This window comes from Anomaloglossus baeobatrachus, chromosome 6 (assembly GCF_048569485.1).
Source record: "Anomaloglossus baeobatrachus isolate aAnoBae1 chromosome 6, aAnoBae1.hap1, whole genome shotgun sequence".
Taxonomy (NCBI): Eukaryota; Metazoa; Chordata; class Amphibia; order Anura; family Aromobatidae; genus Anomaloglossus; species Anomaloglossus baeobatrachus.
In genome coordinates, this window is record NC_134358.1 from 399,363,778 (window position 1) to 399,376,050 (window position 12,273).

Sequence of the window (12,273 nt, forward strand, 5' to 3'; positions counted from 1 at the left end):
GGGGGCGATATCTGACACAGGGGGACTTGTGCGATCTATAGGGGCCATGGGCAGCACTATGGGGGCAATATCTAACACAGGGGGACTTGTGCGATCTATAGGGGCCATGGGCAGCAGCATGGGGGCGTTATCTAACACGGGAACGTGTGCAATCCATAGGGGACCATAGGCAGCACAGGGGAACGTGTGCCATCACAAGGGGGCTATATTCAATATAAGGGGGCCATATCCAGATTAAGGGGGCTAATTTTAGGATGGGGGGCTATGAGGGACATATACCCTATATGATTTGTTAGAGGGACACTGGCATTATAAGATGGACCCCATTTACCATTAAAAAAAAAAATTCTCTTTTCCTTCACCAAATTTGGGGGTGCGTCTTATAATCAGGTGCGTCTTATAAAGCGAAAAATACGGTATCTATCTATTCTAGCTATCTATCAATTATCCTATCTTATCATATTTTGTTTCTCCTTTAAAAACACATTAACAAAAATGCAGCAAAACGTCATTTTTTTTTGGGCCACAAGCTGCTTTTTCTGTGACCACAGGAAAAAAGATGCCCCCAAGATGCACTCACAAAAAAATGCAGCGTGTGCATATAACCTTAGACTCAGGGGCGTAACTACCATGGTCACAGGGGTCGCCATTGCGACCTGGCCTGGGAGGAGCCCGCGGCCGCCCTGCAGATCAGCAGCCAGCTCCTTTTTGTGAGAGAGCAGCTGCACTGTTCTGTCGCAGACCATACAGCTGCTATATGACCCGCTGCCGCCGCTGATACTGAGCCCCCCCTCCCGGTGTCAGCGGCGGTGGCACCGGGGCCCCCTCCCTTTTGATGGTGCACAGCAATGATAAAGCATAGAGCGGCCTGTGCCGCTCCATGCTCCATCATTATTCCTCTGTGCCTGCGCGGTAACGTCACTCCTGTGCAACTGCTGTGCTGACAGCACAGAGCGCAGGGCGGGAGGACGCTGAACACAGCAGCGGGGGAACGGAGGAAAAAGGTGAGGACAGCAGTGGTGAAAGGAGGAGAGAGGTGAGCACAGAGCAGCGGTCGAATGAGGAGAGAAGTGAGTACTTGTTGTTTTTTTTTATATAAATTAGTGAGTACACAGTGGCCAGAGGCCTGGGGGGGCTGCATTATACATGGAGGCCTGGGAGGTTGGCTGCATTAATATACATGGAGGACTGGGGAAGCTGGCTGCATTATACATGGAGGTCTAGGAGCCTGCATTATACATGGAGGCCTAGGGGGCTGTATTATATGGAGGTCTATGGGGCTGCATAATAAACATGAAGATACCTTATACATGGACTATAGGGGTGTATTATACATGGAGGTCTATGGGGCCGCATTATACATGGAGGACTATGGGGATGCATTATACAACATGAATCACACCTTATGCATGGACTAGGGCTGCATTATACATGGAAGAGTATGGGGCTGCATAATATAAAATGAAGGACACCTAATACATGGAATATAGGGGTGCATTATACATGGAGGAGTATTGGGCTGCATGATGCAATATGAAGTTTTATGGGATTGCGTTATAATACATATAGGACTATGGCTGCTACATTATAATATATGGAGGATTATGGAGCCTACCTTATACATGGACTCTGGGGATGCATTATAAAACATGGAGGACTATGTGGTGCAGTATAATATATGGAGTACTATGGGGTGAATTATAATACATGGAGAACTATGGGAAATTCATTATAATAATTGGAGGGCTACGAGGGCTACTTTATACATGGAGGACTATGGGGTGCATTATATTATATGGTAGACTATGTGGTGCAGTATAATATATGGAGGACTATGGGGTGAATTATAATACATGGAGAACTATGGGAAATGCATTATAATACATGGAGGACTATGGAGGTGCATTCTAATATATGAAGGGTTATGTGGGACCCTTTATACTATATGGAAGGCTATGTGGGGGCCATTATAGTATTTGGAGAACTATATACAAAGAGCGACAAAGATACAAGCAGGGCATGGGAACGTTTTGTGCTGAGGGAAAAAGGCTCTTTCCCTCAGCACCCAGCTTTCCCATACTCTGCTATACATCTCTCAGCACCCAGCTTTTCCATGCTCTGATATGGGAAATCTGGGTGCTGAGGGAAAGATGTATAGCAGAGCATGGGGAAGCTGGGTGCCGAGGACAAGATGGGTATCAGAATATAGGAAAGCTGTGTGCTGATAGAGAGATTTTAGATCATGGGAAACCTGGGTGCTGAGGGTAAGAGCCAAGTGTCAGCGTCATTATCCTGTAGCCTGAGTGTCAGTGTCATAATCCCGTAAGCCAAGTGTTGGTATACGTTTGGGGGGTTTGGGGGGGCCCAGGTCTGAAGTTTGCACCGGGGACCCATCAAACTCTAGTTACGCTACCGCTTACACTACTATGTTTAACATGGCATTGGATGTCTAATGGGTAGAATTTGGATCACAACAATCTTCAATCTGCTGTTTTTCAATGAAAAAAAGGACATATAACAATGACCCTAAAAAAAGCATAAGGTAAAAAAAGCAGGTTTTAAAATAAAGCAAATGCATAACATTACAATCATGCCTGCGTGTTATAAAATGACCTGTGGGGACCAGGTGCCTTTATGCACATGCTTTTGGAAGTATTCAGCTAGATTTGGCTGTTCATATAGTGTGATAGTATAAGGCGTAAGAGCTGAATAAAAGCAGCTGTACATCCCTCTAGTGATAATTCAAGGAACTGTACACTGTTCCCAGTGCGGTGTCTCGGGAACAAGGAAACGACAGCGGAGCTGATTTTGAGAGGGCTTTTTCTTGTTCGGCTACAAGCGCAGAAACAAGTGAGAAACTGATCTCCTTGCTCAATGCAAAAATTCTACAACAAAAAAGTTGGAGGAGGAGACTGTAATTGAACTTGGAGATGAAGTGAAATGTAGCGATGTCCTGGGATTGAAGGAAGGGGATGATGTAACGGAGTCTGGCAAATAAATGAATTATGCAGCCATGTAAGAAATAGATATGCAGCACGTCACTTGTGGCACTGCTATAAAGGTGGTTATCTACAGTGCAGTGTGGGGAGCTGGTGGGAAGAAGGTTCTCCACTATTAATCTGCTGAGAACAGCCTGACATCAGGAAAAACAACCTGGCTGCAAGTTTACTACATCCTTTTCCATCATGATGCTTCTGCTTATAACTGCCCTCTGTTTAGTAGTTATGGGCACTGGGGTTCATCCAGCTCCTTGTGAGACGGTCAGAATCCCACTATGTAAAGATATGCCTTGGAATATAACCAGGATGCCCAACCACCTCCACCACAGCACCCAGGAGAATGCTATACTGGCTATTGAACAGTACCAAGAACTGGTAGACATCAACTGCAGCCCTGTCCTAAACTTCTTCCTTTGTGCCATGTATGCACCTATCTGCACCCTGGAGTTTCTTCATGATCCTATTAAACCTTGCAAGTCGGTATGCCAAAGAGCCAAGGATGGATGTGAACCCATCATGAAGAGATACAATCACAGCTGGCCGGAGAACCTGGCATGTGATGACCTCCCGGTATATGATCGAGGTGTGTGTATTGCTCCTGAAGCCATAGTCACTGATATTCCTGAAGGTAAGTGAACCTCAAATTCCTTATGTGAAAACAATATATTACAGTAGTTTTCACCTGCATGAGGGGGTGCCTGCACTAAATAAAATAGAGTTGATACAAAATATTTTAGATGTAATGTGTGTTGGGTTATGTATGTATGTCACAGATAATAGAATGACATATATGTGTTAAAAGAATAAGCGTCATCTTTAGAATTGATTATGCCTACTATTAGCATCTTCTTCCTATTGCAGGGCTATTAGTTTAGATATCAATAAGTAAATTAGAAAAAAAGGTGTATTCATTTATCCATGTGAAATGTACATGTGCTGTCCAATGTTTCATCAGACAACACACGGACCCATAGAGCTTCATAGATCTATTCACATATCTGTGTAAATCAAAGATTCAAGTGTAATGAGATTCAGAGCATGTCCTTTTTCTGATCCAATTTTGAAGATCAGAATATGTGCTCTCCGAGAAAAGTCAGACGGCACATAGACCCTTCACTCGGATTTGTGAATGAAGCCTTATATTAAATGTCCTCTTACACCTGCATATAAAACAGACGAGTGCAATGTGAGAAAAAAATCACATTGCACTCAAACCAATGTTAGTCAATGAGTTTTTCCTCAGCTCAAATTGGACTGATGAAAAAAATTGCAGCATGCTATGATAGCACTCATCTATCGGACAAGACTCGTCAGTGCAATCACTGGGTGCGAGAAAAAATCGGACATCACGAGCATGACTGTGTGGAATCTGTGTGATATCTGTTTTTTTACCTATACATTACCATTATGTAGCATAGAGCACTGTAAATGGACCTGTGAATGACTGTAGAGTAGTAGTTGCTGAGAAAAAAATGAATGCATTTTATATGAATGTCATACGAGTGCTGGGTGAGAAGAAAATCGCACACTCGCATAGCACTTGCATTCATGTGACTCGCGCAAGGATCACATCGCACTGCTGGACCAGCTGCCGACTAGAGATGAGCCACCCCCCTAGAGTTCGAGTTCGGTTAAGTTCGTCGAACGGAGGACAAGTTCGTCGAACGTTCGATGAACCAATTCGAACCCCATTGAAAACAATGGGAGACAAACACAAACACATACAAACACAGAAAACACCTTCTAAGGTGTCCAAAAGGTGACAAACAACTCACAAGACACCACAAACACATGGAAAAGTGACAAGGATATATACTCATGCTGAAAGAAAAGAGCTGGACGAGTAAAAAGAGGAGAAGACACAGATATAGGCATATCATGCCCTTCTAAAATCATGTAAAACACCACAAGGTGACTCCAAGCAGAGTCTCCATTTTTTCCAAAAATTGGGCCACACACACCACTTCAGTGGCATCACTTGTGCCCCAGTTGCAAACTTGACATGTTGATTTGCATCAAGCACATTCAAAAATACGCCAGCCTTAACTGTCCCCAGGATGACACCGGGGTAGCAAAGTCCTTGCTGAACCATGACTTGTTCATCTTGATGAACGTTAGTCTGTCCACATTGTCACTGGACGGACGCGTGCACTTATCTGTCAGCACACACCCAGCAGTACTGAAGACACGTTCAGAGACAATGCTGGCTGCAGGACACGACAAGATCTCTAAGGCGTAAGTGGCAAGCTCAGGCCATTTTTCAAGATTGGAAGCCCAAAATGAGCAAGGCTCCAGTTGCACAGTCATAGCATCGATGTTCATTTGGAGATACTCCTGTATCATCCTCTCTAGCCATTGACTATGTGTCAGACTTCTTGTCTCTTGTGGCCTTGCAAAGGATGGTCTAAAAAAATTATGAAATGATTCAATAAAATTGCTATTACCACAAGATACAGTGTTGCTGGTACGGTTTGACTGATGATGACGAGGCAGTCCTATGCTTGGCAAGTTAAAACTGGGAGATTCACTCTGTGCACGACTGGTGTTTGGTGGAAAAGCCGAGCTAAGATTGTATAACAACTTATGCTGATACTCCTGCATACGTGCGTCCCTTTCTATGGCTGGAATTATTTCACCAAATTTGGACTTGTACCGGGGATCTAAGAGTGTGGCAATCCAGTAGTCATCATTACTTCTAATTCGGACAATCCGAGAGTCATGTTGTAGGTAGTGCAGCAAGGAGGCGCTCATGTGTCTTGCATATCCATGTGGACCAAGTCCTTGCTGTGTTTGTGGTGGTGAGGTGATAACCGTGCTTCCTTCCTCTGACATCTCCCCCCAATCTCGAACAACTGAAATTTGACCAAGGTCTCCCTCATCTGCTGAGTCTTCCATGCCCATCGATAGTTCGTCCTCCATTTCTTCCTGGGCTTCTGTACCTTTTTCAACAGTTTGGCTGCTACCATGCGCCCTTGTTAATCCCTCATGTTAGTCCCATGCCTGCCGCCTTGGTGATGCTGAACGTCTGGACCTTGTAGATCTTGGTATCCCTTCCGCATATGAATCCTCCTGTACTTCCTCCCCTTCCTCTTGTCCCACCCCCTGACTCCGAATAGTGTTTAGCGTGTGCTCCAGCATGTAAATGACTGGAATTGTCATGCTGATAATGGCATTGTCAGCGCTAAACATATTCGTCACCATGTCATAACTGTGCAGAAGTGTGCATAGGTCCTTGATCTGAGACCACTCCATTAGCGTGATCTGCCCCGCCTCTGCATCTCGTTGGCCCAGGCTATATGTCATAACGTATTGAACCAGGGCTCAGCGGTGCTGCCACAGTTGCTGCAACATGTGGAGAGTCGAATTCCAGCTTGTCGCCACATCGCATTTCAGGCGGTGAATCGGCAGGCCGAAAGACTTCTGGAGCGATGTAAGTCGGTCAGCTGCGGCGGTTGAACGGCGGAAGTGAGCAGAGAGTGACCGTGCCCTGTGCAGAAGCCCATCTAGGCCGGGATAGTGGGTTAAAAATTGCTGAACAACAAGGTTCAATACATGAGCCATACAAGGCACATGTGTCACCTTGACTCGGCGAAGGGCCGCACCCAGGTTTACAGTATTGTCGCACACGGCCTTCCCTGGCTGCAGGTTGAGTGGAGACAGCCATTTACTAAATTCGCTCTCCAGAGCTGACCACAACTCCTCAGCTGTGTGACTCTTATTTCCCAGACATTTCAACGTAAAGACCGCCTGATGCCGTTGAACTCTTCTGCCAGCATAGTAAGGAGGTGTGCGGGATTCCTTGTGCGCAGTTACAACGCGGGTGGCCTGACCAGACAGGCTTTGGGTGGAGGTGGAGGACCCAGACGAGGTTGAGGAGGCAGAAGCAGTGGAGGAACTTCGACATACAGAGGATTGACGCACAACTCGTGGTGATGGCAAGACTTGTACAGCAGACCCTTCTCCATCTCTCACCATAGTTACCTAGTGCCCTGTCAGCGACATGTAACGCCCCTGTCCATGCTTACTGGTCCAAGTATCGGTGGTGAAATGCACCCGTTCACACACAGAGTTTCTCAAGGAAGCGGTGATGTTGTGTGCGACATGCAGGTGTAGCGCAGGCACGCCTTTTTTGGAGAAGTAGTGGCAACTGGGAATCTGGTACTGGGGCACTGCGATGGACATAAGGTCTTGAAAATCCTCTGTGTCCACCAGGCGGAAAGGCAGCATTTCTGTAGTTAACAGCTTGCAGAGGGTGAAAGTCAACCTCTTAGCTTTGTCATGGCTCGGAGGAAATGGTCTTTTAGTTGTCCACATCTGAGGGACCAAGATCTGGCTGCTGTGCAAAGACGGCGTTGAGTATGGTGTCCCTGGAAAACTGTTGGTCTGTGAGGAAAGTGCAGGCGGAGACATGATGTTGCCTTCATCCAAAGTTGGTGCTCTCGATGTCTAAGAGAGCTCTACACCAGCACCTGTTTCCCCTTCCAAAACAACTGACGACCTGCCAATCAAACTACCTGTTGCGGTTAAAGAGGTGGTCTGCGTCGAAAAACATGTGTGACAGCTGTCCCCACAGTCATAGAGGATGAAGAGCGTGCGGATGCACTTGAAGGGGCAGACGGTGGTTGGCCAACTCTGCTAGGCCGCTTTGTAGCACAGTGAGCTTCCCACTGGGACTTATGCGTGTTATTCATGTCACGGTTTATGGACAAAGTAGTCACACTAGTGAGTTTTTGGCCTCTACTTACAGATTGGCGACAAATCTTACAGATCACATGAGTTGGGTGATCCTTTGCGATGCCAAAATAGGACCAGGCTAGGCAACTATTAGAGCCCATGCGACATGCAGAGCCACCCCGACTTGTGCTCAGAGACAGAGTTGTGGCTAAGGATGCAGTTGTTGACGTGCTCCAGTACTCCGTCTTTGTCCAGGAAGGTGCAAGCTAACCTCGTCGTCAGTCGCATCCTCCTCCACCGCCTCTGTTGACCTCCTCAAGTGCCTGACTGTGGGTTGACAGTAAGTGGGATCTACAACCTCATCATTAACCTGTGTGTTTGCACTCCCCTCGCCCTCAGACCTAACCTCTTCCTGCCCTGACTGAATAGTTAAGTTGGCATTCCAATCACGTATCTGAGTCTCATCGTCATTAGTATGTTCCTCATTGTCTCCACCAAGAGGTTTTACAGTTTGGGAATGAGGGTCTACATTATGCTCAGAAACTTGGTCATCAGGGCCTGAATCTGACTCACAAAGCTTCTGGCCATCACTGCAGATCATTTCCTGGTCTGTACTCACTGTATCTTGGGAGCAGACCTCTGATTCCCAGGCTATGGTGTGACTGAACAGCTCAGCAGACTCACCCATCTATGTTACACCATACTCTGCAGGGTAGGTGGAGACTTGAGAGCTGGTAGAAAGCAAGTGTGATTGTGGTGACAACTGTGAGGACTGTTGTTTTTTGGATGTTGAAGTTGAGGTGGAGAGGCCACTTGTTGGAGCACTTGAGATCCATTCAAGCATGTTCTTTTTTTTGAGCATCATCTATCTTTGTTAGAGTTGTTCGGTTCCGTAAAAAAGGATGATATCAGATTGTCCATGGAAAGTAGTAGACATCTTACTTTTGCTGGAAGATGGCCTTTCTTCAGCAGATGTTACTGTAGCTTTACCACCTACCCCACGGACACAAACTTTTTTTCCCTTTCCAACACGCCTGTTCCCCTTTCCACCAGCATCTGTCCTTTTGCCACTCATTTTGTTTGTGACCAGATTGGACACTTAAAATGTCGTAGGAAAAATGGAGAGGTGGTGTACAATGCAGAGGTGGTCTAGCTTTATTGACAGCTGAAGAACCAACACTGACTATCCCTGACACTGAAACTATGGCCCTAAGACTGGCAGCACTTTTTGCAATTTAAAATAGCATAGCAAAAATGGACAGGTGCTGTACAATGCAGAGGTGGTATAGCTAAATTGTCAGCAGATGAACCCTAACGTAGTATCCCAGACAATATTAGTATGCCACTAAAAGTGTGAGCACTATTTGCAATTAAAATTGCGTAGCAAAAATGGGCAGGTGTGTAAAATGCACAGGTGCTGTAGCTAGCTGGACAGCAAAGGAACTGTTACGCTCACCGAGGAGCGTCGAGCGTCCGGAGGTGGACCCACTGGACCGTGCACCGGACTCCCCTGAGAAGGCGACCAGCAGCGAACCCCTATACAGGGACTGTGCGGTGCCTCCCCAGAAGGCCTAAATGCACGGCAGCCAGGAACCGGTAGTAGGAGTCTCTGTAGGGCCAGGTGTAGCAAGGTTGTGACGTCCACAGCCGGCAGGACACGGAAACTGCACCGGAGATATTCACAGCAGGTGACGTCCGCAGCAGGTACGGCACGGATAATGTCCACGGCAGGTAGGGCACGGTGACGTCCACTGTCGGTATGAGCGGTGACGTCCACAGCAGGTACGGCACAGATAATGTCCACGGTAGGTAGGGCACGGTGACGTCCACTGTCGGTATGAGCGGTGACGTCCACAGCAGGTACGGCACAGATAATGTCCACGGTAGGTAGGGCACGGTGACGTTCACTGTCGGTATGAGCGGTGACGTCCACAGCCGGAATGGTACGGATGGCACTACGGTGAGACAAGGGATTAGAACCATGTATCAATGCACAGAAAACAGCACAAGGGGTCTGGACACTGGCAAGGCTCTAATGGAAGCGTTGCTTGGGCGCCTGATGCTGCGGGAGGTGAACCTAAATACCCATTAGGTAACAGGTGACCTCTGAGGTCACTTCCAGAAAACGGGGCATACCGCTTTAAGAAAGGGGGCGTGGCCTCGCGCGCAGCCTAGAGTCACTTACTGCAGCTCTGTGTAAGGAAGGGAGACAGGAAGAGGCTGCAGCATGCCTGGGAGCAGGACGTACATCAGGACCCGGAGCAGGAGCAGCGCCTGCAAAGCCATGGGACCGGTAAGAAGAAGGCCGTCGCTGCTTGGGGCTATGACTGGGAGTGCTAGTGGGAGCCATGCTGGGACTGGGCACATGTGATGGAGCGCGCCCCCCACGGGGTCTGGTGGGACCAGGCGCTACAGGAACACTAAGTTAGTATCCCAGACAATTTTAGTATGCCACTACAAGTGTCAGAACTGTTTGCAATTAAAATTGTGTAGCAAAAATGGGCAGGTGTGTAGAATGCACAGGTGCTGTAGCTAGCTGGACAGCAAAGGAACACTAAGTTAGTAGCCTGAGCTGATGTAGCCAGACGCTGTGATATACAGTTAGGTCCAGAAATATTTGGACAGTGACACAATTTTCGCGAGTTGGGCTCTGCATGCCACCACATTGGATTTGAAATGAAACCTCTACAACAGAATTCAAGTGCAGATTGTAACGTTTAATTTGAAGGTTTGAACAAAAATATCTGATAGAAATTGTAGGAATTGTACACATTTCTTTACAAACACTCCACATTTTAGGAGGTCAAAAGTAATTGGACAAATAAACCAAACCCAAACAAAATATTTTCATTTTCAATATTTTGTTGCGAATCCTTTGGAGGCAATCACTGCCTTAAGTCTGGAACCCATGGACATCACCAAACGCTGGGTTTCCTCCTTCTTAATGCTTTGCCAGGCCTTTACAGCCGCAGCCTTCAGGTCTTGCTTGTTTGTGGGTCTTTCCGTCTTAAGTCTGGATTTGAGCAAGTGAAATGCATGCTCAATTGGGTTAAGATCTGGTGATTGACTTGGCCATTGCAGAATGTTCCACTTTTTTGCACTCATGAACTCCTGGGTAGCTTTGGCTGTATGCTTGGGGTCATTGTCCATCTGTACTATGAAGCGCCGTCCGATCAACTTTGCGGCATTTGGCTGAATCTGGGCTGAAAGTATATCCCGGTACACTTCAGAATTCATCCGGCTACTCTTGTCTGCTGTAATGTCATCAATAAACACAAGTGACCCAGTGCCATTGAAAGCCATGCATGCCCATGCCATCACGTTGCCTCCACCATGTTTTACAGAGGATGTGGTGTGCCTTGGATCATGTGCCGTTCTCTTTCTTCTCCAAACTTTTTTCTTCCCATCATTCTGGTACTGGTTGATCTTTGTCTCATCTGTCCATAGAATACTTTTCCAGAACTGAGCTGGCTTCATGAGGTGTTTTTCAGCAAATTTAATTCTGGCCTGTCTATTTTTGGAATTGATGAATGGTTTGCATCTAGATGTGAACCCTTTGTATTTACTTTCATGGAGTCTACTCTTTACTGTTGACTTAGAGACAGATACACCTACTTCACTGAGAGTGTTCTGGACTTCAGTTGATGTTGTGAACGGGTTCTTCTTCACCAAAGAAAGTATGCGGCGATCATCCACCACTGTTGTCATCCGTGGACGCCCAGGCCTTTTTGAGTTCCCAAGCTCACCAGTCAATTCCTTTTTTCTCAGAATGTACCCGACTGTTGATTTTGCTACTCCAAGCATGTCTGCTATCTCTCTGATGGATTTTTTCTTTTTTATCAGCCTCAGGATGTTCTGCTTCACCTCAATTGAGAGTTCCTTAGACCGCATGTTGTCTGGTCACAGCAACAGCTTCCAAATGCAAAACCACACACCTGTAATCAACCCCAGACCTTTTAACTACTTCATTGATTACAGGTTAACGAGGGAGACACCTTCAGAGTTAATTGCAGCCCTTAGAGTCCCTTGTCCAATTACTTTTGGTCCCTTGAAAAAGAGGAGGCTATGCATTACAGAGCTATGATTCCTAAACCCTTTCTCCGATTTGGATGTGAAAACTCTCATATTGCAGCTGGGAGTGTGCACTTTCAGCCCATATTATATATATAATTGTATTTCTGAACATGTTTTTGTAAACAGCTAAAATAACAAAACTTGTGTCACTGTCCAAATATTTCTGGCCCTGACTGTAAACCCCTGCACAGTGTTGGTACAGACCTGCCTAGCAACAATGGCTATGAACGGCTGTAATGCAGCCCTGAAAAGGGCTGAAATTACAAGTAATCGCTAAAGCGCTGTGTAGATTGCACTGTATGTCTATAGCGCACACAGCAGCAGCAGCGGGAGCAGGAGCTGTGACTGTCACCCACCCACAGCAGACAGATAATGGCGGCGATGAGGAAAATGGCCGTGTCTTATAAGGCAAGGACATGTGACATGCACAGCCTATGACACATGCCCTTGCTTGTCTGGCAAAAATCCACTTTGCTTTGTGTGTGTCTGTGATTTGCTGACAGCCTAGCCCGCCCCACTGTACGCG

At 46.6% G+C, this 12,273-nt stretch overlaps 1 protein-coding gene across 2 annotated transcripts in view; it reads left to right on the forward strand.

Moving 5' to 3' along the window:
- Positions 1–2,792: 2,792 nt before the first annotated feature.
- SFRP4 (secreted frizzled related protein 4) overlaps positions 2,793–12,273 on the forward strand; it is a 71,828-nt gene continuing 62,347 nt past the window's right edge. For both annotated transcript variants that reach the window (XM_075316581.1, XM_075316582.1), the window contains exon 1: positions 2,793–3,627. In XM_075316581.1, coding sequence (XP_075172696.1) covers positions 3,186–3,627 — 442 coding nt within the window. In that variant the 5' untranslated portion in view covers positions 2,793–3,185. The remainder of the gene's footprint in view (positions 3,628–12,273) is intronic.